This window comes from Electrona antarctica (assembly GCF_951216825.1).
Source record: "Electrona antarctica genome assembly, chromosome: 1".
Lineage (NCBI taxonomy): Eukaryota > Metazoa > Chordata > Actinopteri > Myctophiformes > Myctophidae > Electrona > Electrona antarctica.
Window position 1 is genome coordinate 18778076 of NC_136806.1, and position 24299 is coordinate 18802374.

A 24299-nucleotide genomic window follows, 5' to 3' on the forward strand; every position below is an offset into this window, starting at 1 on the left:
GACGTTTGCCCGGGACCCAAACTAGTGAAAATAGCAGATCTACAAGCTCACAACGCTTCGCGTCGCGTTTTGAGCTTGTAGATCGGCTACTTTCACTACTTCTTAAAGGACAACTTTCGTTTTTTTCAACCAAGGTTCATGTTTTAGGATGTTATTAGAGAAAGTAAAAGATGAGTGTTATTTTTTTTTCATTTGCTGCTTTCTTTCGTTTTAGGGATTTTAGCTGTTTTTTACAGGGGGGCGGGGGCATTCGAGCATGGTGCTAAATATGTATTTTTTTACAAAATATTATGGAGATTTATTTTTTTATTATTTACTATAGTCCTAATAAACCCCAAGAAATTACATCTGGCCACAAATACATCACAGGATCTACTGAATGTGAAGGTAACCTACTGGGGGGAAGCCACACTGTGTGTCATAGGCTCAATGTCAGTTTGACACATTCAGTAGATCTCGTGATGTTTTGTGGCCAGATGAAATTTCCTGGGGTTTATTAGGACTATAGTAAATAATTAAAAAAGAAATCGCTATAAAATGTTGTAAAAAATTCACATATTTAGCCCCATGCTCGAATGCCCCCGCCCCCTGTCAAAAACAGCTAAAATCCCTAAAACGAAAGAAAGCAGCAAATGAAAAAAAAACAACACTCATCTTTTAGTTTCTCTAATAACATCCTAAAACATGAACCTTGGTTGAAAAAAACTAAAGTTGTCCTTTAAACATTTGTTTTCTAATTTATGGAATTCCTTAGATTTCTCTTTTATTTCTCTCTGCAATTACTGAAAATGTTGTTTTCAATTCATGAAAAATGTACCTTTTTTTGGGGGGGGGGGGGGGGGGATGTTTCTGTAAATGTTTTGAAAAATAATTAAAAGCTATGTAGGAATCAAAAAAATAAAGGAACCCATAAAAATGTGTCCGCGACCCACAAACGGGTCCCGACCCAGTGTTTGGGAAGCAGTGCTTTTAGAGGAAGAGGTAGTAAAGCCAGTAGAGGACATTGACGAAGAAGAAGGCGGCGGGGAAAAGGGAGCGGGCGTGTCGATCGATGTTGTGCGGGTTCTCGATGACGAAGACGGACGCGACCCGGCGCGACGCGTCCTTCACCGATGTCAGGCAGCGCCTGTTCCCCGCCGGAGGCCCCGCCCTGTCTGTGCAGCTGCCGTCGTCGCTCTCTGGGTGGCTCTTTACTAGGGACAGGTCCGGCGGCTCGTCGGGGGCGGCGCCCACCTCCTCCGCGGGTTGGCTGGAGCTCACCATGGGGATGGAGCCGTTTCCTTTGGAGTCGTTCATCTCCCTCAGGAGTTGCTGAGAGGAGAAACGGACTGTGATCAATCAACCGGAACGGCTTCTACTGTACCTTCTGATCCCCCTTCTCGTATACCACGAAAACAGGTCCGATGCCACAGGGGGTCCAAATGGGTCATTGACCCCTTAAACGTACCTGCTGCCAGGCCTGCCACGAAAGCGAGTTTAAGTGTAATACTACTAATAATTGAACCTCTTAATTCCTGTAGCGAGAATTCACTCTTTTACACACATACAGTAGGCCTGAGCTATTGCTATACATGTAGCAACATAACTATTTTTAAAAAAGAATCAGAATTTGAAGGTTTTCAGAAACCTTAGGTCAGGCCCTAGAAGGTGTTCCCAGATTCGGCCTCAGGCCTTTTAGGTCCAAAAACCTGAACTATCCCTTATAGCGGCCTACTCACACTGTGCAGTTGCTCCACGGTCTGGTGCTGCATTATGTAGAAGTGAGCATATGCGTACTCCAGCAGTGCCCCAAAGATGAAGGTGAAACAGATCCCCAGGTACACGTCTATGGCCTTGATGAAGCAGTTTGCGTTGGGAAGCGAAGTGCGAGCTCCCATCATGAGCGTGGTCATCGTCAGAACCGTCGTCACTCCTAATGAACAAGAGGGGTGACATTCTGCTTCCTGTATCAACCACCCCCATAACCTTCCCATCAGTGTTCAATTTGACTTTATTTAGTTTAGTGAATATTTGAGTCATCTGAAAAGTTTTAGTCTAGTTTTAGTCGACTAAATCTACAGTTGATTTTGGCAGCTAGGCCTTTATGGCTTCGTAATGACAGATTTTACACTTAATTGGTAGCATGCTGAAAATGGCCGATCTACAAGCTCACAACGTGTTGTGAGCTTGCTATTTTTCTCAGAGTGCACAAAAAACACTGATATCATCACATTTGGACATGTGGCTATGGCTGATTTCAGTGTTTTTTAACACTGATTCAGAATCGAAAAACACGGTTTGACCCGTCACATGCTACTTAAAGCAGAATGAAATTGAGTACATTTTGCCTGCTTATAGGTTGTTAATGGTACACCAACTTATAGCAGCTGTCAAAGATTCCCTATAGGGAAACTGAATTTCAGTCTTTGTGAGATAGATGTGTATGTTACTAGACAGTGTAGACACCTTTACAAACACATTGGTGAAGAAAGGTATTGGTAAGGAATTTATTGGACATGGTTCTGATAATATTCCCTGACTAATAATACTATATCCAATAATTGCAGGTGTCATTTGGAATACCATCACTACTGCATCAATAAAGACGCTGTGCTACTGACCGATACAGGTTCTAGCCGGTACAGATGACTGGCTGATCCAGAAAGAGACCCAGGACAGAACCACCAGGAGAGTGGAGGGAACGTACGTCTCCAAGATGAAGAACAAAACATTCCTACGCAGCGCAAAATGCAACACCAGTTTAGGGTACAGCCCTAGAAAGACAGACACACGGAGAAGAGGATTCATATCAAGAGAGCAATGTTGTAGCGTCCATGTCTGGAGATATAATCTTTGCTTTGCTCATATATATATTTGATCCTTCATAATGGCTGCAATTCGTAAATATGTGTCATACCTGTCTCATACACAGCCTCTGAAACGGTCGTGTGGTAGCTCTCTATGCTGTACTGAGCCAGACGCAGAGTGTCCAGACCTTTCACAGAGTCATTCCCTCTGGTCCAGTAGAACACCACATCTTGCAAGTTATAGCCCCCTGCGTACACGTGCAAGCGCGCGCGCGCGCGCGCGCGCACACACACACACACACACACACACACACACACACACACACACACACACACACACACACACACATCATGATGACGACGACGACGACTACGACGACAACAACCTATTTCCATCTCCAGAGTGTTCTCCCAGGTACTCACAGCTCTCCAGCTGCAGGGTGCACACCTGTCTGTCCATGGGGTACTTGGTGAGGTCCATGTTACAGGCAATGGTAGCTGTGATGCTGTTGGACGGACAGACAGACAGACAGACAGACAGACAGACAGATCATTAGTGGCAGCAATAGAATGACCCCAAATAAATAAATCAAATACACTCTAAAAACAGGTATTCCTGTGACATCAGGGCTGCACAGTTTAAATGATACTCCTGATAGTATTTTAGCTTAACATCATACAGTCACCATCACTATCTGTCTATTTGATCAAGATTACTATTGACCAGACTGGCACCGGCCTGCTCCGGAACGATGCAAGTTGGAAATCCATGCCTCACCCATCAATTATGCAATATAATACCCGTTGTGCTCATTGTTAGAGTACCCATGGTACCCGTCTGTCTGTCTGTCTGTCTGTCTGTCTGTGTGAGTCCCTTTTATGCCTATATGGAGATATCTGTCTGTCAGAGGTCTGTGTCAGGCATGCCCAAATACAGGGGTTTCGTTTGTTGCTCATTGCGTGTAACGGGACAGGCAGTCAAATGGTCTGTAATGTCCTCTGTGAGCCTGATGGATAGGGAGATGTGTAATGGTGTGTAGACTAGGGCAAGGTGACTTGTTATTCAGAGCTGAACGTCAGTATGATGAGATCAGTTACAAAAGGAGGACAGACTAGACTACCCTTCTGTTTGGCTTCAGGGGAGATTTAGATAATGTTCTGCGACACAAACACAACTGTTTCTCTAGAGAGAAAAGGGAGAAAAAAAACCTGTGGTATTCATTGAAGCTCATTGACTATAAGCACACTAGCACAGTACAACCCAACAGCCATTTGTGGTTCATTACCATTGTCTTTGTAGTACTAGAGTAGAACAAATGTAACTAAACAATGTTATTATGTAAAAACACACACAGGCTGACCCAGAGGCTTTGTACCCATAGAGCAGTGTACCCACAGAGAATACATCCAGACTATGCCCTTTCATCTGTAGCTACATTTCATTACATTAACTTATAATTAGTGTTTTTAGGGGAATTCTTGGCTGATACCGATGTTTAAAATATCAATTTAGCCGATAGCTGATACTGATACCGATATATGTTTATTTAGGTTTTGTTGTTTTTTATTTAGGCTACCCCTTTTGTGCCAGGGAAACAAATACATCTTCAATACAACAAATAAATGTTCAGAATCTACAGCTTGGTGGCTGCAGTGCAGATAACCAACACACCGACATAGACGATGCAAAATGTAAGCTTATCAACAACAGATAAATATCGGCTACTGCAATCCCGATACCGATATTGACCGATAACGGCAAATATCGGCCGATACTATTATGTGGCCGATTCATGGGTGCATCCCTAGTATTTTTAGATTCAAGAAGGGGTGGGAGTGGCTCAAGATTGAGCACCTGGGCACCTCAATGGAAAATTGCCATTTTCGTTTCCAAAATGTAAAACAAATAAAGAATACATGCGAGTAGATTTATGAGTACATGCTTTGGGAATGGTCTGAAATGAGGTCAAGTATATAAATGATTTGAACATGCTTGAACATTTGCCATTTAAGGCCTAAATGTCTGTCATTATGGCATAAACAGTAAGTTGAAAGACCTGAATGTTCAAATCATGTATACTTATTATTTCATGGAGAAAGGACATGGAGAAAGAAATAAGAATTGCTAATTTCACATTGAGGTGCTGAAACAGTTTTAGTGAAACTTCTCAGGTGCCTACTCTTACTGTATCCGTGCTCTGGCTCATGAGGTATAGAGCAATGTATATTGTATATATTCCTTTTTTTAAGGGGCTTTTATGCCTTCATTGATAGGACAGTAGGCTGACAGGAAATGGGGATAGAGATGAGTGACACGCAGCAAAGGTCGTTGAATTGGGATTTGAACCCGTGATACTCTGTCAGGCTGCATTAGCAGCCTATAGGTGCTATAAGTTCTGTGACTAGCATCTCCTTCCTCTAGACATTTTAACAAATACTGTACACTTCCTCCTTATATAATAATAATACCTGATGAACATGTTTTAGGGTGGGAAAGAAATCACGGCACTCTTTTTAAAACACACACATTAAGCTTGTTCTTCACTACATATTCGAACTTCCTAGCCATGACTGCCACCTTTTATCTTTAAAAAGTAAACAAATTAATGACTAGATTAAGTCGTTGTGAAGTCGTAGTGAATTCACAATCAATTATATGCACAAAGGTGGAGATATTGTTGTACCGCAGGGCATAAAGGACGGTTCCATTGCTGAAAATGCGTATGAGTCTGTTTTCCACCGTCACATCGTGCAAGAAAGAACGCTTGGAGTCGGGGATGAAGGTGTCGGGGATCCAGAGGAGAGATACCAGGCGTCCGTCAACGCTGACACTCTCATTACCTGGGAACACCAGTCTAGAATCACACCACCGCTGGCGCAGGAAGATGGTAGCAGTGTAGTCCTGCAGAGAGTTACAAAGCAGACAAATAAAAGAGCATAAGAGCAAAAGAATAGTAATGATGCTTTATTTCTTTCTTTCTCTTTTTTGCATAGAAGTGTATATTTTTATGTCTTTAAAACAACAAGAGGGGTTCCCGTCCAGAATGGGTTAAATCTTCTGATGAATTGAAAATGGAGGACCCTTATGTAAACAAGTCTTAGTGCTTATTCTGGTTTTATCCTCTGTTGCGTGTGGCCATGACATCACTCACTCACACACAATCAGACACTCACTTATTCAATCATTGTCTGTGCCACCCCCACTGTCCTCTCCACTCATACTGACACACCCAGACTGGCACACCTGCAGCTGGTTCCCCAATTGTCACCTGCCACAGTCCTGCTGCTATAAAAGCCAGCTCAGCTCAGTGTGAAGGCAGACACAGAGCCAGTAACAACCCAGTCTCACTCTAAAACCATCTTTTGTTGAACAGTTTTTTTTCCAGTTAACCTTGATTTAGTTTATTAATTTACGTTGGCCTAGCGATGGCCGGTAGTCAACCTTTTTGTTATAGCTATTAGTTTTAGTTTAGAGCTGTCTTTTTTTTAGTTAGCAGCTTCTACGTCCCTATAGGCCAGGGGGTCATTCTTGCTTTTGGCCTGCATCTCCAGGTCCCTCTTGGTTTCCTGATTTCTGTTTGGTAAAGTACTTATTGATCATTGATATTATTTGTTTGCACTGATTCAATTTGTAATGATTCATAATGAATCAATTACTTTATGTGGAAAAGTGGTTAATAAAAACCGTTAACTTCTGTGATGTCCTTCTTTATGTTTGGGTCTCCAATTTGAGCCACAGATTACTTAGAATATTTGTTTGGTGCCTGGGCTGGCCTAGTGGTCCGGGCACCTAGGCCGCTAATCCAGCCTGACAGTGTGTTGCAGGTTCGAATCCCGATCCTGAGGACCTTTGCTGCGTGTCTGTCACCCTCCCATCTCTCTCCACCCGTTCAGCTTTGTCACTATCAAATAAAGGCAGAAAAGCCTGCAAAAATATCCAAAAAATATATATATTTGTTTGGAGGCTGTAACACCTTAGCAGATTTTGTATGGACCTGTGCTTTCCTGCAACTATACCCATTCTACAAACTGTTAATACAATTTTCAATCGATCAAAGACGATGTACTGTAATAGTACGGTATAAAATGTACATTTTAAAAGTAATGAGGTCAGCCAAGGTTGTTTCCTACAATATTTTTTAAATTATTTCAAAAATGTTTTTAGATAATTTAGACCTTGAGAGACCATGGATAAGGCATATTCATTCATTCATTCATTCCCCATAAGCTACATGGTCTCTCTCTTACACTTACTGTAACTCCCACACACATTCAATGTGCTTCGATTTTTGTTGTGTTTCGGTTTTTGTACTTTAGTTGTTTTGTAAAGCACTTTGCGCTGCACTCGTGTCATGAAAGGTGCTGTATAAATTATTTATTATTCATAAAATGGAAGTATGCATACCATGTTTATTTCTGAGATGGCGTCGATGCTGGCAATATCGAGGCTCATCCCAATCTCCACAGGACCTTCTGTGTGTGACAGACAGGGAGAGCAATTTACAATTTAGGCATTTATCAGCAAACAAAGTGCAGAATGGAAATGTTATCAATGCTAGTCAACAAATGACAGATGAAATGGAGAGAGAGTACAAAGTAATTATTAAGATACCAGGTAAACGAAAGAGCAGGGCACAAAAGGGGCGACCAGGTTTGCGGCCTTCCTTTTGGCCCAAAGACTGAATTTGAGTGTTTCGGTAAAAGACAAAGGATTATTCAGCCTAATACTGTGTAAGGAAACTTGTGAACAAATGCTATTGCTTTTGTAATTCATTTTGACAATATAGTGATGTGTTTTAATAAGTGGAATTCTACTCTATATCCCCTTTTCAGAAATCAAGTGTGCCAGTTTATGAGGGGGATCTACATGTACTGTACGCCTACCAGACCGGGCTGGATTTACCACTGGGCTAGGGTGGGTGCAGTCTTATTTTATTTTATTTTTTTATGATGAAATGAAGTATTGCAGACCAATTCAATGAGATTTGTGTTTAGTTCTTGTTTATTTAGTTTTATTGGTGGTTTTGCCACTCCCCACCCCCCCAAAATAAAGAAAATAAAAATGGACAAAACGAATGTGAAAAATTACTCAGGGGCCTCAACTCCTATCTGGCACTGCTGCCAGAATCAAGTAAAGGGTATGGGGGCGGTGTTTTTTTGTGTCAATGTTAGACCTGCAATTAGGCTAACCAGGAACCTTACAGTTGCCAGAGCGCTACTCTATACCTCCTGAGTCAGTGCTGCCTCGGCATGCTATCGAAATCAGTGGTTCCCAAACTTTTCAGCCTGTACTGACCCAAAACAGAAATGTGATATTCCCCCGGGACACAAACTAGTGAAAATAGCAGATCCGACCCACTGTTTGGGAACCATTGATCTAAATAACATTCAAAGCATGCAATCTGCTGCACACACATTACTTTATTCCAATCTTCCCACTCCTCAGAGTCCTTACCATTGAAATTTGGTCTGAGGTAGCGATTGTACCCTTTCATAAGCTTCTGGATGGTGGGCTGCAACGAGTCATTCCAGTCTCCCCAGGGGTGGCCGCTGGGGAACATGAACACACTGAGAGCGGGAGGGAAAGGAATAGAAACAGGGGTCATCGCCATGTTGGCTTGTGGTGGACAGTTTTGGACATACACAGTGAGTGGACAATAATATTACCAGAAACGCATAAAGAGACATGCAGTAATAGTTCTGTAACTCTGAGCGTGTTCAGATGGAACCAAATGGCAAATAAAACATGTGAGAACCACTAGTACTGACTCCTAATATGCCATAGTGTCATAGTAAGTAAGTGTCATACATATTCTGAATGAAACCAGGAGACTTGCCATTCAGTAATTGGGTCTTATGATCAAAATAAGAACATAATGGTGTGTAAACATTTCAATTAAACATTTGTTTGTGTACGAACACATTGATGACCCCTGAATAGAAAGAATTGACGGACATGATAAATTAATTGTATGTTTGTGTCTGGCAGAGATAAAGCAGAACATCAAATGCATGTCTGATCAATATTAATAATATCAATGTTTGTGTGGAAATTTAAACCCGGTACTCCCTTGACCTCTGCATGCCTTCTCACCTTTGCAGCCCACATGACAGACACATGACCAGCAGGGTCAGCGCCAGCGGTTGAAGGTTGGTCATTATGGGGTCAACTGAGGGGGGGAAAGACATAATTATTGTCAACAATACTCATTATCATTATCCTGCCATGAATCTGGTTTCATTCATCTGCATGCCACTGTTGACTTTCACCACACGGTGGCAGCACACGACCAAGGTAATTGTTCATATTGTTCACAACCTCTTTCATATGAAGGCCCATTCTTTTTTCCGCATTTGAGCCACACGGACCACCATTTGATGAGATTTAAGACTTGCTGACCTAAAACTAAAGAATTTTGTTATCGTTGTTTAGGATTTTGTCCACAATTCCATTCTCTAATTATGTAGACTTCTTGTAAATGCAAATGTTTTAACAATGATTTTACTCTTGAGAGCGTAAAATCATTTTACACTTCTCAAAAGTTAAAGAACTAATAAGGGTCCATTTGGTTACAAACTCTCCATCATTTAGCATGGGGACCACCTGGAACCCCTCAAGGTCCACTGGTGGTCCCCAAACCACTGCTCTACACACAGAGTACAAGATAACAGTGGTGTAAAGTAAGTACATTTACTTAAGCACTGTACTTAAGTACAATTTTGAGGTACTTTTACTTTAGAGTATTTCAAAATGTCAGTACTTTTACTTCTACTCCACTACATTTCAGAGACAAATATTATGCTTTTGCTCCACTACATTTATTTGACGGCTTTAGTTACTAGTTACTTTGTAGATTTTGATTATTGTTACAAAACATGCATTAACTGTACACATGTTGGAAGCTTGTAGATCTGCTGTTAAAACAATTGTACATTTGAAAACTTGACATGGGACATTCTGCACATTGAGTACTTTCTACTTTTGGTACTTTAAGTACATTTTGATGCTGATACTTTTGTACTTTTGCTCAAGTGCATTTTCAATTCCAGACTTTTACTTGTAAGTATAGTTCTACATTGCAGTATTGATACTTTTACTTAAGTGAAACAATTGAGTACTTTTCCCACCAATGGTTACCAGCTTGTATAGTTCTGCTACTTTTGCTATTTTTTTTAATCCTGAAAAGTAATAGTTTTGGACACAAGTGAGGTTTCCACGCAACAGAGACGGACGATTTGTTGAGTAGGAACTAGGGACCCCCAGGCACCGTTAGGCTACTTGGCGGTTATGAGCCCACAACAGGGTCCATAGATCATACATGGGCAACTGGCGGCCCGGGGGCCACATGCAGCCCCCCACCTTTACTTAATGTGGCCCTCAGGTTAATATCAGAATACTGATATATTGTTGTTTCAGCTGTTACAATTCCAAACATGCAAACATGACCCACTTTACTTACTTCAGTCTAAATTAGTAGCTTAATGAGTAGGCCTAGTATTCAAATGTTATTGTCTTTTTTTAAATGTCCAATGTATTTGTATTTAGTCAAGTTAGCACAAATATACATTTGAAAAGCATTTGAAATTAAATTAAAAATAATGTCTGCAGACGTGGCGTGAGGCCTTGTCTGTTTGGAGGCAATCTGGGAACCCATTGGCAAAACAAAGGAAAAACAGCACCTTCTTTTCCTATGAATTTGTTCAACAGTGTCTCGAGAGACTAGTTTGGAGGTGGTCCAAAAAAATCATCATTATAATTTTTTTTTTTTTTAAATGTTTCAAGTTAAAAATAAATAAAAATAGCAACACATTGCAATGCAACGTGTTGTGATCTTGTATAGATTTTCACTATTTGTCCGTGTACACTACAGACATATTGATGTGTGTGTGTGTGTGTGTGTGTGTGTGTGTGTGTGTGTGTGTGTGTGTGTGTGTGTGTGTGTGTGTGTGTGTGTGTGTGTGTGTGTGTGTGTGTGTGTGTGTGTGTGTGTGTGTGTGTGTGTGTGTGTGTGTGTTATCCAAGGCTATTTTGAGTTCTTTAACCATCCATCCACAGTAGATACTGCAAGACAAATGGCAAGATGACTCGTAGCGCTACACTCTCTAAAAATCTGTTTGTTACATAATGTAATCCAACATTTTTAAGAACAATACTTTGGTTACCTTAGATGAGGCCACAAAGACTTGTGTGTGTTGTTGTTGTTTATTTTATTTTATTTAGAGTAATTCTTTTTAGCCCATTTTTCTTCCCAATTTAAGTCATCATGCCAATGAATTCCTCCCCACACACATGTCTGTGTTGTGACTGCTGTTGTATCCTATTCTGACTCACTTGCCAGTGAGGAGCCCCCACCGGGAGGACTACTCCTCCCATCCCAACACTCCCTGCTGACAGGTGCCGCCCCCGGGGCACTCGATGTGTACACCTGATGTGTACACTGTGTAATTTTATAGAGATATCTAACGAGCACAAACTAGTTTCCCAAGTATCGCAAGACTGTCCACCGTTTCCTGTCTGGCAACCAAATCTCGCCATACCTCAGAGACAGAAACTATAGTGTACCACTACCTGCCGCTGTTTAGATGCCTCAATAAAATGATGTACTGTGCACATCGAAAAGCAAGTTATTAGAAAACAAACTGTGATATGTCTTCTTTTATATTCCTGAACTGATTATATGACAAAGGTCTAAATTCTTCATAAATGATGTTTGTTCATGAGCTGGTCCAGCCGGCTCCATCCACTGCCATGTATTTCATCCAACTTCCGGCCCCTGGCCCCCTTCAGTTGTATTTCTGGTGGTGGACATGCATGCAGTAACAAAGTCAATTTACCTAGGCCTCACTCACACCTTTCCATCTAGCATACAACATTGGTGCATGCTAGATGTAAGCAAGATGTAAGTGTCATGGACGCCCCAATGCATTTCCAATGGAAGTCACATGGTTTGATACAACATTTTGGACTACAAGCTGTTGTATGGCTTTCGGCTGTATTTCGACTGCCCCCCTCCCCCTCATACAACAAATGTTTGTCAAACCATGTGACTCCCATTGGAAATGCATTGCGAGCTTGCATAAGCTATACATCTCATACAACAAGCATACATCAATCTGTTGCGACCGTGTGAGTCGCCCCTTTTTGAGTGGTGCAGCCACAATGTGTTTCCCTGGCTGTCTGCCTGGGTCCCTGGCTGGGTCCTTCCGAGCACAGAAATAACCAACAACCACACACCCACACCCACACCCACACCCACACACACACACACACACACACACACACACACACACACACACACACACACACACACACACACACGTACAGTACAGCGCCACTCAGTTCAGACGGGTCTGATTATTATTATTATTATTTACTCACTACTGTACGTTTCAAAGACAAACATTGTACTTTTGACTCTATGCACTATACATTTCATGCGGTGTGATGCGTGAAATTGTAGATCTGTAATGTTTGTATTTATCACACAACGGTTAATGATGAATTAATGATGAACACGTGATGAATTTATCATGAACTTATCATCAAAGACCGAGCCTCTCGCTATACTCCTATAGAAGTGAAACTGTGGAGTTACGTACTTACTAATGATATATCATTATGAATACCTCCGGGATTTGGTTGGATGAAAAACACAATTTTAATGCACACATCGACATTTTAACAAAGAAATTGCGAATGAAGCTTGGCACTTTTTTTATTGCAATAGATCTTGCTTTCCATGGCCTACTAGAAAGAGGCCAATTGAGGCACTATTCCTCTCTGCTCTGGACTATATACAGAAATGCATCAGCTACCACACTTAAAACTTTGAACTCAGTTTATCATTCTGCCCTCCCATTTATAACAGGTGAAAACTAAAACACCCATCATTGCATACTGTACAATAATGTTGGTTGGCCCTCCCTTAATGTTGGTTGGCCCTCCCTTAATGTTGGTTGGCCCTCCCTTAATGTTGGTTGGCCCTCCCTTAATGTTGGTTGGCCCTCCCTTAATGTTGGTTGGCCCTCCCTTAATTGCAACTATAGGAAAGACCTGCATTGATTCTAATTTATAAAGCTTTGATTGGAAGTTCACCCTCTTATTTAAATTATTTTACAGTGGAAAACTATTTCTCATCATAAATGCCCTCAGGACTATTTGATGCTTGAGACCACACATGCCTCCACTGAGTTTGGAAAATCATAAGGGTGCACGATTATGAAATTATTACCGATATCCGATCTCCGATTGTTTGCAGTATCTGCCGAATTGCCGATACCGATTCTGACCGATTCCGATATTATATAGAGGATCACAATGGAAACAAGCCTAGGCCCTATAGGGGCTTGGCCCAAAGCCTGTTAAAGTATTCAATCAATAGATATACTCTTTTTCCAAGTGTCTGTTTTAACCATGAATGACTACTGAATGAGACGAGTACACAAATTAAATGTAGAAAAAAAGATTACTTAAGATTTTACATCGTATTTGATTTGGCTTTTGTTCTAGTCTAGAGGTAGGCCTACTAGACACTTTTGAAAAATTCCTCTGCTGCCTTCAAACATTTGAAATACACAAAACAAAAGCGACAAATACGAATACACCTCTAAAATGACAGGCAGACTGGTTGCTTATTATTATTATATGTAAATATTACCTTATTATTGCGTCATCAATATCAGTAAAATTAATCTGGATTATTTTGAGACCGATCCGATACCGATATGGCATTTTTATGGCTACCGATTATAGCGTGCATCACTAGAAGATCTGCTTTCAAGTGCTGTGCCCCGCCCACTTGGAACACCTTACAGACTTCACTCAAGTATAGCTCTCTTGTTTCCCTAGCTCGTTTTCAGTAAGACATATCTGTACAGGTATATCTCATATGATAAATGAACATTTCTTACATTCATCAATCTTTTTTTGTTCTTTTTCCCTGCCCTTTTCATGTTGTTGTAGTTGTCTGTCTGTCTGTCTGTGTGTGTGTGTGTCACGCTGTAACACCACCGGCCCGCCACCAGAGGGCGCAGCTGTATCACACACAAAAAACACACACACGCACACACACACACACACACACACACACACAAACTTCACTTAATTTTTTTTTAAAGAAAACTTTAAAAAAAACACATGCACGCACACATACACTAAAAAAAGAACTTAAAAAAACAAGAACTTAAAAAAACCCTTAAAGTACGTAATTTATTCTAATTGTTGTTATTGCAATTTACGAGCTGCGTTCGCTTCCCGCGTTTGCGCGTCTTACTTGTTTAATCTCAGCACCGCTGAAAAAGAGGCTCCCAGCCCTCAGTGTGTTAATTCTCAGAGAACTAAATAAAGGTTGAAATGAAATGGCGTTGCTTTACTGTCGAACAGAAACTTCTTATCTCCATATTCTAACGTTTTGTGTTTCTCCGTAAATTAATGCCCTACTTGATCGATCATTTAAAGCGTCACACAAAAGCATTTAGAATTTGTATCCTGCAAATAACAGTTTTGGACATATGAGGTTTCCTCCCGAAAGTGACGATATTACACTTGGTTAAGTCATTATGACTTCACCATTAGAGGACCTGCACGAATGAGTTCATGATAAATTCATGATCAATTATATGTAGGCTATGCGTACATTATTAAAGGTATGGTAATAACTTATTTTTTATTCATTATTCTTATTTTAAATGTCTATATTCTAGAGTGTTTAATTGCATGGGCCTCCCTGGCTCTCCGGCTCTTTAGTAATTAAAAACCACACCCATGTGAACTGAGTGGTGCAGTGACGTCACACACTAACCATAGCAACCATGCTCGTTTTTTTGGTACGAACACGTGTACACGGGTACAAAGCCAGTTGTTGGAGTGGTTTGCACCACTCAAAAATAAAAATGCATTTTCAGGTCGGGATAACAGTTTTATCCAATCAGGATTAGAGAGCTCACACAGGATACAGGGTAAACAAGTGAAATTGGAAGTGATGAAACAAAGAAATGAGAAGACTGAATTGGAACTAGTGCTATCAAGCTTATATAAATGGGTCCTGACTGGCTGAAATTGGCAATCCACTTGAACGTTTATTTTCTGTTTATTATGGGGCTGGACTCAGGGAAGAAGATCATGTTGAGGACCAAACAGGCGTTGCAAACAAATTAATTCGTTCTAGCCAATCAGACTGTTCAGACACATTTTTTCAAAACACATTTCTTGATATTACTCATACAGATTTTGTCCACACATCACGCAAGTCGGTACACATTATCTCTATAGTCATGTGGTCGAGACAGATCTCATATTCTCAGAATCTCAGAATTATATTTCTCATATTCCATCCTGATTGACTTATAGTTACACATTTGCATGCTCAATTGTAAAGTGTGACCAAGTAATAATATGACTGAGTATTGAGTAGTTGTGTTTTGTTTTTTGTTTGTTTTTCTTGTCTCTTTCTTTTGTGTAAGTCATGTGTATTTTGTATGCTTTATTGTAAAATCAATAAAAACTTTGATGACAAAAAAATAAAATAAAAAAAAAGAACTGAGGTTGAGCAAACTTTGTACACCTCTGGCGGGGGCATCTTCTGCACAGCAGAGGATGCCCCCACCAGAGGAGGAGAAAGTATAGTCTGCAAGCTGCACCCCCCCCCAGATTTAGGCCATTGATGCATGTGCTCATTGTCCTCAGCTGGATGACTAACCCTGTCCCATAACCCTAACTCTTGTCAGGCAACATCAACTGTGTACATCTCAGTACTCACATTTACTACGGAGCCCCTGAATGGCCATGCATTCAAAATATATTTTATCTTGTCCGTACAAGATATTATCTCGTCCGGACAAGATATTTAAACAAGATAATTATCTTGTTTAAACAAGATAATTATCTTGTATAAACAAGATATTATCTTGTTTATACAAGATAATTATCTCGTTTAAACAAGATAATTATCTCGTCCGGACAAGATAAGTCCGGACGAGATAATATCTTGTCCTGACGAGATAATATCTTGTACGGACGAGATATTATCTTGTACGGACAAGATAAAATATATTTTGAATGCATGGCCATTCAGGGGCTCCGTACATTTCCATCTCTCCAGCTCTCTAATATAATAATAAACAAAATATATTTCCAGGTGGGTCACCAATTTCAATTGTATAATAATGTTCCAATTCCTTTTCCCCCGTCACTTAGCCCACTTCCACTTGTTTATCCTGTATGAGTTGGCATACTTCCTAGCCTACTTCCTTCCCACGTTGTGAACTTCTGTAATGTTTACTATTTATCATGCAATGGTTAATGATGAATTAATGATGAACTCAATTCCTGGTCCTCACTATTGTATAAACAATGGTAATACCATTAGTTAATTACGTAACTCCACAGTTCCACTTATATCCACTATCTCAACGACCACCACCAGAGACCGAGCCTCTCGCTACTCCTACCCGCCTATGAGTACTCCTCCTGGACATAGAAGTGAAACTGTGGAATTACGTACTTGCTAATGATATATATCATTATACCTCAGGATTTGGTGGATGGAAAAACATTTGAAAAACATTTGAAATTTTAACAAAGAAATTGCGAATGAAGCTTGGCTCTTTTTTATCGCAATAGATTCTGCTTTCCATGGCCTCTAGAAAGAGGCTAATACTAATACTATAATGTAGATGGGCTATTTTCAAATGGTATATGAGTTAGCCCACTTCCTGTATCCCAACCAGGAGCGATGGGGAAACCCCTGTTACTGAACAAACAAGCAATGATTACTATGGGAGTATTCAGCAATGTAATACTTATACTAACAAAACAATGGAACTTACTTCCTTTAAGTGATTAAAACCAGGAAAAATACAACACTTAGGCTATACCAAGACTAGTCAATATCTAGTCTAATATCATCATAACACTTTTCTAACTCTATTTATCAATAGCCTCGGTCCCAGCCTTACTCATCTGCAAAGAGAAAAGCCTGGTCACAACCTAAGGCAGAGAGTGCATGCCGGAAGTGTTGGGCCGGAACATCCGTCAGATGTATTTTCCGACCAATCACAACACTTGTTTCATACACGGATAATGTAAACAGATTTGTAAAGCATCGCCATTTCCTTGAGCGGTACTTCCGCCAAATTCCAGCAATGCACTCTACAGCGTAGGTCTTGCCCAGCGTGATTTATCAATCGTTTTGTCCATGTCCCGTACCTCGGCCTCAAACCATTCGATGCTGAAAGATGGCTGTCTATAGGACCCCCTCCATACAGTTACATAGGCTGCTGGTGACTGCTCAGTGCAACTGGTCTAAAATTGTTGCACTGGTCTTTGTCTAAAATTGTTGCTCTGAGCCTCTTATATACAGTAGGGACAGGAATGATTTTGGAGACTTTCCATGTTTTGCGTATAAAGAATGATTCAATAAAATATGAAATCAAGTATCTCGTTACACATTTACATTTCTTCAGGCCTGTCAAAAACAAATGGAAGAATGTGATAGGATCTGATATTTATGTGCCGCGAGTTAGGACACATGTTTTACTGATTATGAAAGGGAAGATTGTAAGCTTATCTAAGTGATATGTTGTAAATTTGAAGAGGGTTATGCTTATTTGTAGTGGCAGCCGTAGCTTAGTAGTTAGAGACTAGGTTATCTGATATTCAGGTCACCGGTACACCTCCCGGCCGGCACATAGTGTCAAAGTACCTTTGCAAAACACTTAACCCCTAACTGCTCCCCCCGAGCGGTCATAATAACCATCTGAGCAATCAAGTCGGTGAAGCTGAAACTGAATTTCAGCAGGTCAAAAACATTACAGAGGTCGAGAATAAATAACCTGTCAAAGACCTGTGTTATCTCACTGCGGTTTCTAGTTTATGGGCTAAACCAGTGGTTTTCAACCAGTGGTCCTTGAGGGGGTTCCAGGTGGTCCCCAGCTAAATGATCGAAAGTTGGTAACCAAATGGACCTTTTGGATGGATGGACCCTGATGGGTCCATTTGGTTTCATGTTACGCTCTCAAGAGTTACTTTTTTTTTGCATTAATATTAATTCACAAGAACTACACAATTAGATAATGTACAAGATTTTTTTTGATCGTTTGCCTGTTATCGCTCCTAATGCTACCAACATCAATTCAGCATGGAATTGTGGACAAAACTTTACCCAACGATAACAATATCCTTTCGTTTTGGGTCTGAGAGACCAAATGTCATCAAACGGTGGTCCGTGGCTCAAATGACGAATAACTAATGAGTCTTGATAATGAAAAAGGTTGAAAACCACTGGGCTATACTGCTGTTTGTTATATTGAGTGAATTCCTCAACATAAACTGGTTGTATTATAAAGAGAGAGAAAAAAAACTGCCCATTTTCGATGCTTGCACATGTTTACATTATTTCAAAATACTGCGCCCATCTCTGGCTATATGTTCCCTGCTGATTTATGGGACTCATTAAACACATCTCTCCCACCAGCACTCGACACCTTCCCGACACATACCATCCGTCTCCTAAATAAATACCTATTTATCGCTTTAGCCTGCCAGCCAAGCCGCCTCATCTTCTCTACACACCCTGCAGTCTGCAGCAGGCGTCAGTCCTCTAAATCGTGTATTGTATTTGTATACATATATCTGTTTCTGCCGGCTACCCCAAAGTAATTAGACCTGAGTAATACTGACGTACCGAAGAACCCCATGTTTTTCCCCTCATGGCCCCAGCATTCTATTTTATACATCCTGAGGGAGTTAATTAAATATCAGATATATTACTTGCCTTTGTAGTAAATATTTCAAACAACCCCAGCATAAATATTGATTATAGCCTGGGGGTATCTATAGTACAATGTGTCCTGCAGACAATATTCCGTAGTTTTCTATTGCAGTCATTATTCTCTACTTGCCTGGAGCTTCAAGTTCAACCACTTATCCTATATTTCATACTGGCATAGTGGCATTAGAGGCCTACGACGAATTACTTGAGCTTGTACAACTGCAATTTTCTCAATATTAGAACATTGTCTTAATTCCTTTTTTCTTCTTGTTTATGGTCCCCAAATAGGGATGCCTGCAGGGTGAAAGTGGTTAAGTCTCCACCTGCTTTCCAATCCTGTAATTCCTCCACCGCCTCTCGTGCTCGTCTTTTCCCTCTCACATTCCTCCTCCTCTCACTAATCTGTAGAATGGGACTACAGACACTTCTTTAGCGTTATCTCTCATGCACGCACATGCGCACACACGTGCACACGCACATGCACGCACACCTGTCTTATGATGCATCCCATTATATGTCCATCAACTCAAACAGAAGAAAGGATTTCTATATCCATATTATATTGTTCTCAAACCCCTGCCTCAGACTTCTCTCTCGCTCTCTCTCTTTCTCTCTTGTCTCTTGTGTTCATACTGTCTCTCCGCTGCTTCTCAATCCCTCTGTTTCTCTCCAGTGGTTTCTCTCTTTCTCACCAATGCTTTCTCACCCTCTCTCACTTTATCTCGGATGCTTTCCATATCACTCTTTCTCTCCGATGTTTTCTCGTTCTCTGTCGCGCTTTCTCTGTGATGCTTTCTCGTAATGTCTCACTCTTTCTCTGTGATGCTTTCTCATAATGTCTCACTCTTTCTCTGTGATGCTTTCTCATAATGCCTCACTCTTTCTCTGTGATGCTTTCTCGTAATCTCTCACTCTTTCTCTGTGATGCTTTCTCATAATGTCTCACTCTTTCTCTGTGATGCTTTCTCATAATGTCTCACTCTTTCTCTGGGATGCTTTCTCATAATGTCTCACTCTTTCTCTGTGATGCTTTCTCATAATGTCTCACTCTTTATCTGTGATGCTTTCTCATAATGTCTCACTCTTTATCTGTGATGCTTTCTCGTAATGTCTCACTCTTTCTCTGTGATGCTTTCTCATAATGTCTCATTCTTCCTCTGTGATGCTTTCTCATAATGTCTCACTCTTTCTCTGTGATGCTTTCTCGTAATGTCTCACTCTTTCTCTGTGATGCTTTCTCATAATGTCTCACTCTTCTCTGTGATGCTTTCTCATGTCCCACTCTTTTTATTTTTTATTTATTTAACCTTTATTTAACCAGTAAAAAACACATTGAGACTGTGTCTCTTTTACAAGTGGGAACTGGCCAAGTGGCAGAAATAAAATTACACTTCAATACTACATCGAACATGTCACATTATAGAACATCAAATCAAAATTTTGACCAAATCGAATTTGGAGGAAATGTAAGACGGCAGATCAACAAGAATGGCTTTTCTTTTCAAAATCTTTTTATTTTCGTTTTATAACAGTATGGGTGTCAAGTCACATAAATAAAAATTAAATCAGATTTTAGTATCAGTGACTGAGGTAAACAAACGTACTGTATGAATCACAGAGATCGTGGGCAGACATAATGAAAAGACTGTTATTGTGCAAAACATGCCCCTTCAAGACAAAAGACATTTTCTCCCCTTCAAGTCACAATTTAGTAAAGCCAATTCCCAATTCCCCAGCCTCTCTACAAGTACTCCATCTCTGCTAACCCCCACAATCAGTCATTGGGAGGGTGAAGAAAGCCTCGGGTCTCCTCCGATACCTGGGCCATCAAGCCAACATCTTCTTTCCACCCGACAGTGAAAGGTCTCACTAGGGGGGGGCGTAACGAACAAGAATGGCTCTTCACCAAGAGAACTCTTTCTCTGTGATGCTTTCTCACTCTTTCTCTGTGATGCTTTCTCATTATCTCACTCTTTCCCATTCTCAAAACCTTTTCTTACTCTTTCTCTTCTCTGATGTTTTGGTGTTCTCTCTCACTTTTAATGTTCAATGCTTCTCATTCTCTCACTCTATGAGGCTTCATGATTTTCTCTTAAAGAGTTAGTTCAGTTTTTTGGACTTAAAGCTGTGGGAAGTACTTGCCATTAATATAGTTGTTGCAATACTTTCCATTAATTTAGATGTTGCAAAGGTATTAATTGATTGCCTGAGTCCCGTGGTGGGAGTTCTGGTCTGGTTTTGGTGAATATTAACTAGTTCCGGTCATTTGGTGGGGGTCTGAGGGCCACCCATTAAAAATAAATGTATCCACCATTTGTATTGTTGACCTATTTCTACCATATAGTGCAATTTTCGTTCAACTTTGACCCCTCTGTCACATGGAACTATGGTTTTGTGCTGGTGCTGGCATAGTGATACTGGACACAAAATGCTAGTTTTGCCCCCAACAAAATGACTGGAACTACTTAATATTCACCAAAACCAGAGCAGAACTCCCACCACGGGACTCAGGCAATCAAAAAATACCTTTGCAACGACTATATTAATGGAAAGTATTTCCTACAACTTTAAGTCCAAAAATCTGAACTAACCCTTTACTCTTTCTAGTTCTCTCACTCTTTCTGTCTAATGCTTTTTCATTCTCTCACTCTTTTTCACCATTGCTTTCTCATTCTCTCTCTTTTTAATTATTAATTTTTTATCCCACGATTTTGCAACCCATTTTTTCACCCAGTGTCAAGTATAATGTAATCCTGGGCGCTACACTTCCTCTGCCAACCTGGGAATGGCAGCGGACTGACCTCATGCTTCCTTCTATGCATGAGGAGTCCAAGCTGCTTCTTTTCACCTGACAGTGGAGAGTTTCACTGGCCGGACACGTTATTCCAGGAACACGTTATTCCAACCAGTTTTTTTCCCCTCAATCAGGCGCCCCGGCTGGCCAGGGGGAGGCAGTTTAGAGACCAGGATTACTGCATGTTTTTTGTGAGGGTGTATACCTACCCTAGGGGACACGGGGAAAACATGCAAACTCCACACAGAAAGGCCCTTTCGCCAACACCGCCTCGGGTATGGGCACTGATGACGCGGAGGAGAGAACACGCCCCCAGTACCCACAGCGTCCCCAGCGGGAATCGAACCCAGGACCTTCTAGGCATTCTCTCTCACTCTTTTTCATCATTGCTTTCTCATTCTCTCTCACTCTTTTTCATCATTGCTTTTTCATTCTCTCTCACTCTTTTTCATCATTGCTTTTTCATTCTCTCTCACTCTTTTTCATCGTTGCTTTTTCATTCTCTCTCACTCTTTTTCATCGTTGCTTTTTCATTCTCTCTCACTCTTTTTCATTGTTGCTTTTTCATTCTCTCTCACTCTTTTTCACACCAAATGCTTTCTCATTCTCTCTCTCAATCTTTATATCTTTAATACTACAGTATGTCACACTCGTAAGTCGCTCTTGATAAGCGCGTCTAAATTGTAGATTGTACGAAGTTTAGTTTGTCCCGTAAGTTTTCTATATCCATCTTTTCACCAATGCTTTCTCGTCTCGCTCACTCTTTATCCCCAATGCTTTCTTAAATTCTTGCACTCTTTCACCTTCTTGCTCTTTCATACATGGGTTATTCCATCTCTTTTTCACGCACGCACGCACAAGCTCACACAGCCCATACAGCCCATATTAGTCTTATTAGTCCATTAGTTTGTCCTTCAACTGCAACAGAACAAAGGATTTCTATATCTCCAAACCCCTCATTCCACTCATTCCGTTTGTTCTCATCTTATTTGCACTCTCTCTCATATTCTCACTTTCTCTCCAATACCTTCTCTCACTCTTTCTCCCCAATGGCTTTCTCTCACTCTTTCTCACCATTGCTTTCTCATTCTCTCTCACTCTTTACCTCCAATGCTTTCTTCTTGTCTCTCTCTCTCTCTCTTTCTCTTACCTGTTCTTGATCTTTCACTCTTGGGTCATTCCGTTTATCTCTTCCTGCCTCTTCTCCCCTCCTCTGCTCTCTGCTGACACAGGTTGCTCTTTTACTCAATGTATTTATATGGTTTCATTTGAATAGATTCCCCAACTACCAATAAATCATTGTTGGCAAGTGTATTCGGAAATGTTGTGCGGTATATTGTCTATGTTGTTAGTGGGTGTGTGGCTGTGGATGTGTGTGAGAGTGTGTGCGCGTCTCTCCACAGCTGCGCTCATCTCCCTGCAGCTCCACTGTGCAGTGTGCACCCCCTCCTTTCTCTCATCGTTTCATTTTCCCAGCTTGCTCACTCTCTCATTTGTGTTGCCTCGCTCCCTTTTTCTTGCTGCCCCCTTCTACCTCCACATATAAACATGCATGCATGGATTGCACGCACGGACACGGCAACACGCGCACGCACCACATCCATCCATCCAGGATGATCCCCTTATGCCAATCCTTTTTTCTCATTCCCCTCCTCGCCCACACTACCATTCTTTTGCCCCTTAACTCCGTCATGCTCTCTTTACATCCATCACCTGGGCTCTGGAAATTCAAATTTCCTATATTTCCATCCAGGGATCACATTAGTTTTGGTTCTTTCTCACTTGCTCGGTTCCACACATTAATGTCATTATCTCAAGTCCTCAACGGAACCTTTCTTTCTTTCTTTCTTTCTTTCTTTCTTTCTTTCTTTCTTTCTTTCTTGCATCTTGTTAGAAAGTCAGTCAGTCAGTCAGTCAGTCAGTCAGTCAGTCAGTCAGTCAGTCAGTAATTTCCATGTGTATAGGGCTGGGCCTGCTGTTGAAGGTGCAAGGACAGAAATGGTATAGTGGTCCTGTAAAACTGGTCAAGGAAGCAAGAGAGAGAGAGAGAGAGAAGGGGGGGTGGATGAAGGAGCAGTAGAGAATGTAGCAGGAGGATTAAAAAAATCCTTAGTAATCTGAGTTGAGAGAAAGGGTTTATGTTTATATAAGATAAAGGATGGAATTAGTGATGCACGATTAATCGGTAGCATAATCGGAATTGGCCATATATCGGCCATAAAAATGCCATATCTACATTTAATTTGTGTACTCGTGTCATTCAGTAGTAATTCAGTTGTGAAAACAGACACTTGGAAAAGAGTACAGTATATCCTATTTATTGATTGAATACTTTATTAATTGGCTTTGGGCCAAGCCCCTATAGGGCCTAAGCTTGTGGTCCTCTGTATAATATCGGAATCGGTCAGAATCGGTATCGGCAGATATGACCCTGCAAATATTCGGAGATCGGATATCGGTCATAATTTCATAAGCGTGCACCCCTAGATGGAATGTATTGCAACCAGGAGCGCAAGAATTGAGGCCTGTTAAAACAGGGAACATAACTGTGAAGGTGAAGATTACGGCCCTGCAATCAGAGAAGCATGTTATAGGCTATTGGTAGAGAGAGAGAGAGAGCGTGCCCACGTGTCAGTAGATGAGAGCCGAGGCTGATGGATTACATTTAGAATCAAAGAGGATAGTGCGTTAGAAAGGAGTCCGTGATTGAGTTCCAGGTCTCCATAACGACTATTGAAAGGCAGGGTCCTTGATGGAAGCACTCTTGGCCCCAGCAGTGCTGCTAGCAATTACACACACACACGCGCACATGCACGCGCACACACACACAAAATTGTCCGTTTACGTTCAGACTGCAGCACTCCCCCATCACATTCATTAACTCAAAGAAACGACTTGTTCCAAAGCATGAAATTAACATTAAGATAGTATAACATGTAGCCTAACCAC

The 24299-nt window shown here is 40.9% G+C and overlaps 2 protein-coding genes across 3 annotated transcripts in view; one reads left to right on the top strand and one right to left on the bottom strand.

Moving 5' to 3' along the window:
• Positions 1 to 969: 969 nt before the first annotated feature.
• Positions 970 to 22558, bottom strand: gabrp (gamma-aminobutyric acid type A receptor subunit pi; the record flags this gene model as incomplete). Its single annotated transcript, XM_079507989.1, has 10 exons — positions 22501 to 22558; positions 8881 to 8956; positions 8242 to 8354; positions 7192 to 7259; positions 5471 to 5688; positions 3210 to 3292; positions 2897 to 3034; positions 2601 to 2753; positions 1719 to 1912; positions 970 to 1311 (listed from the first exon to the last, which is right to left on the bottom strand). The coding sequence occupies exons 2-10, from the start codon at positions 8943 to 8945 to the stop codon at positions 970 to 972; spliced, it is 1374 nt and encodes a 457-aa protein (XP_079364115.1). The 5' UTR covers positions 8946 to 8956; positions 22501 to 22558.
• LOC306928092 (synaptonemal complex central element protein 3-like) overlaps positions 6011 to 24299 on the top strand; it is a 49609-nt gene continuing 31320 nt past the window's right edge. For both annotated transcript variants that reach the window (XR_013790631.1, XM_079508012.1), the window contains exons 1-3: positions 6011 to 6367; positions 7620 to 7701; positions 8889 to 8936. The gene's annotated coding sequence lies outside the window, so the exon portion shown is untranslated. The remainder of the gene's footprint in view (positions 6368 to 7619; positions 7702 to 8888; positions 8937 to 24299) is intronic.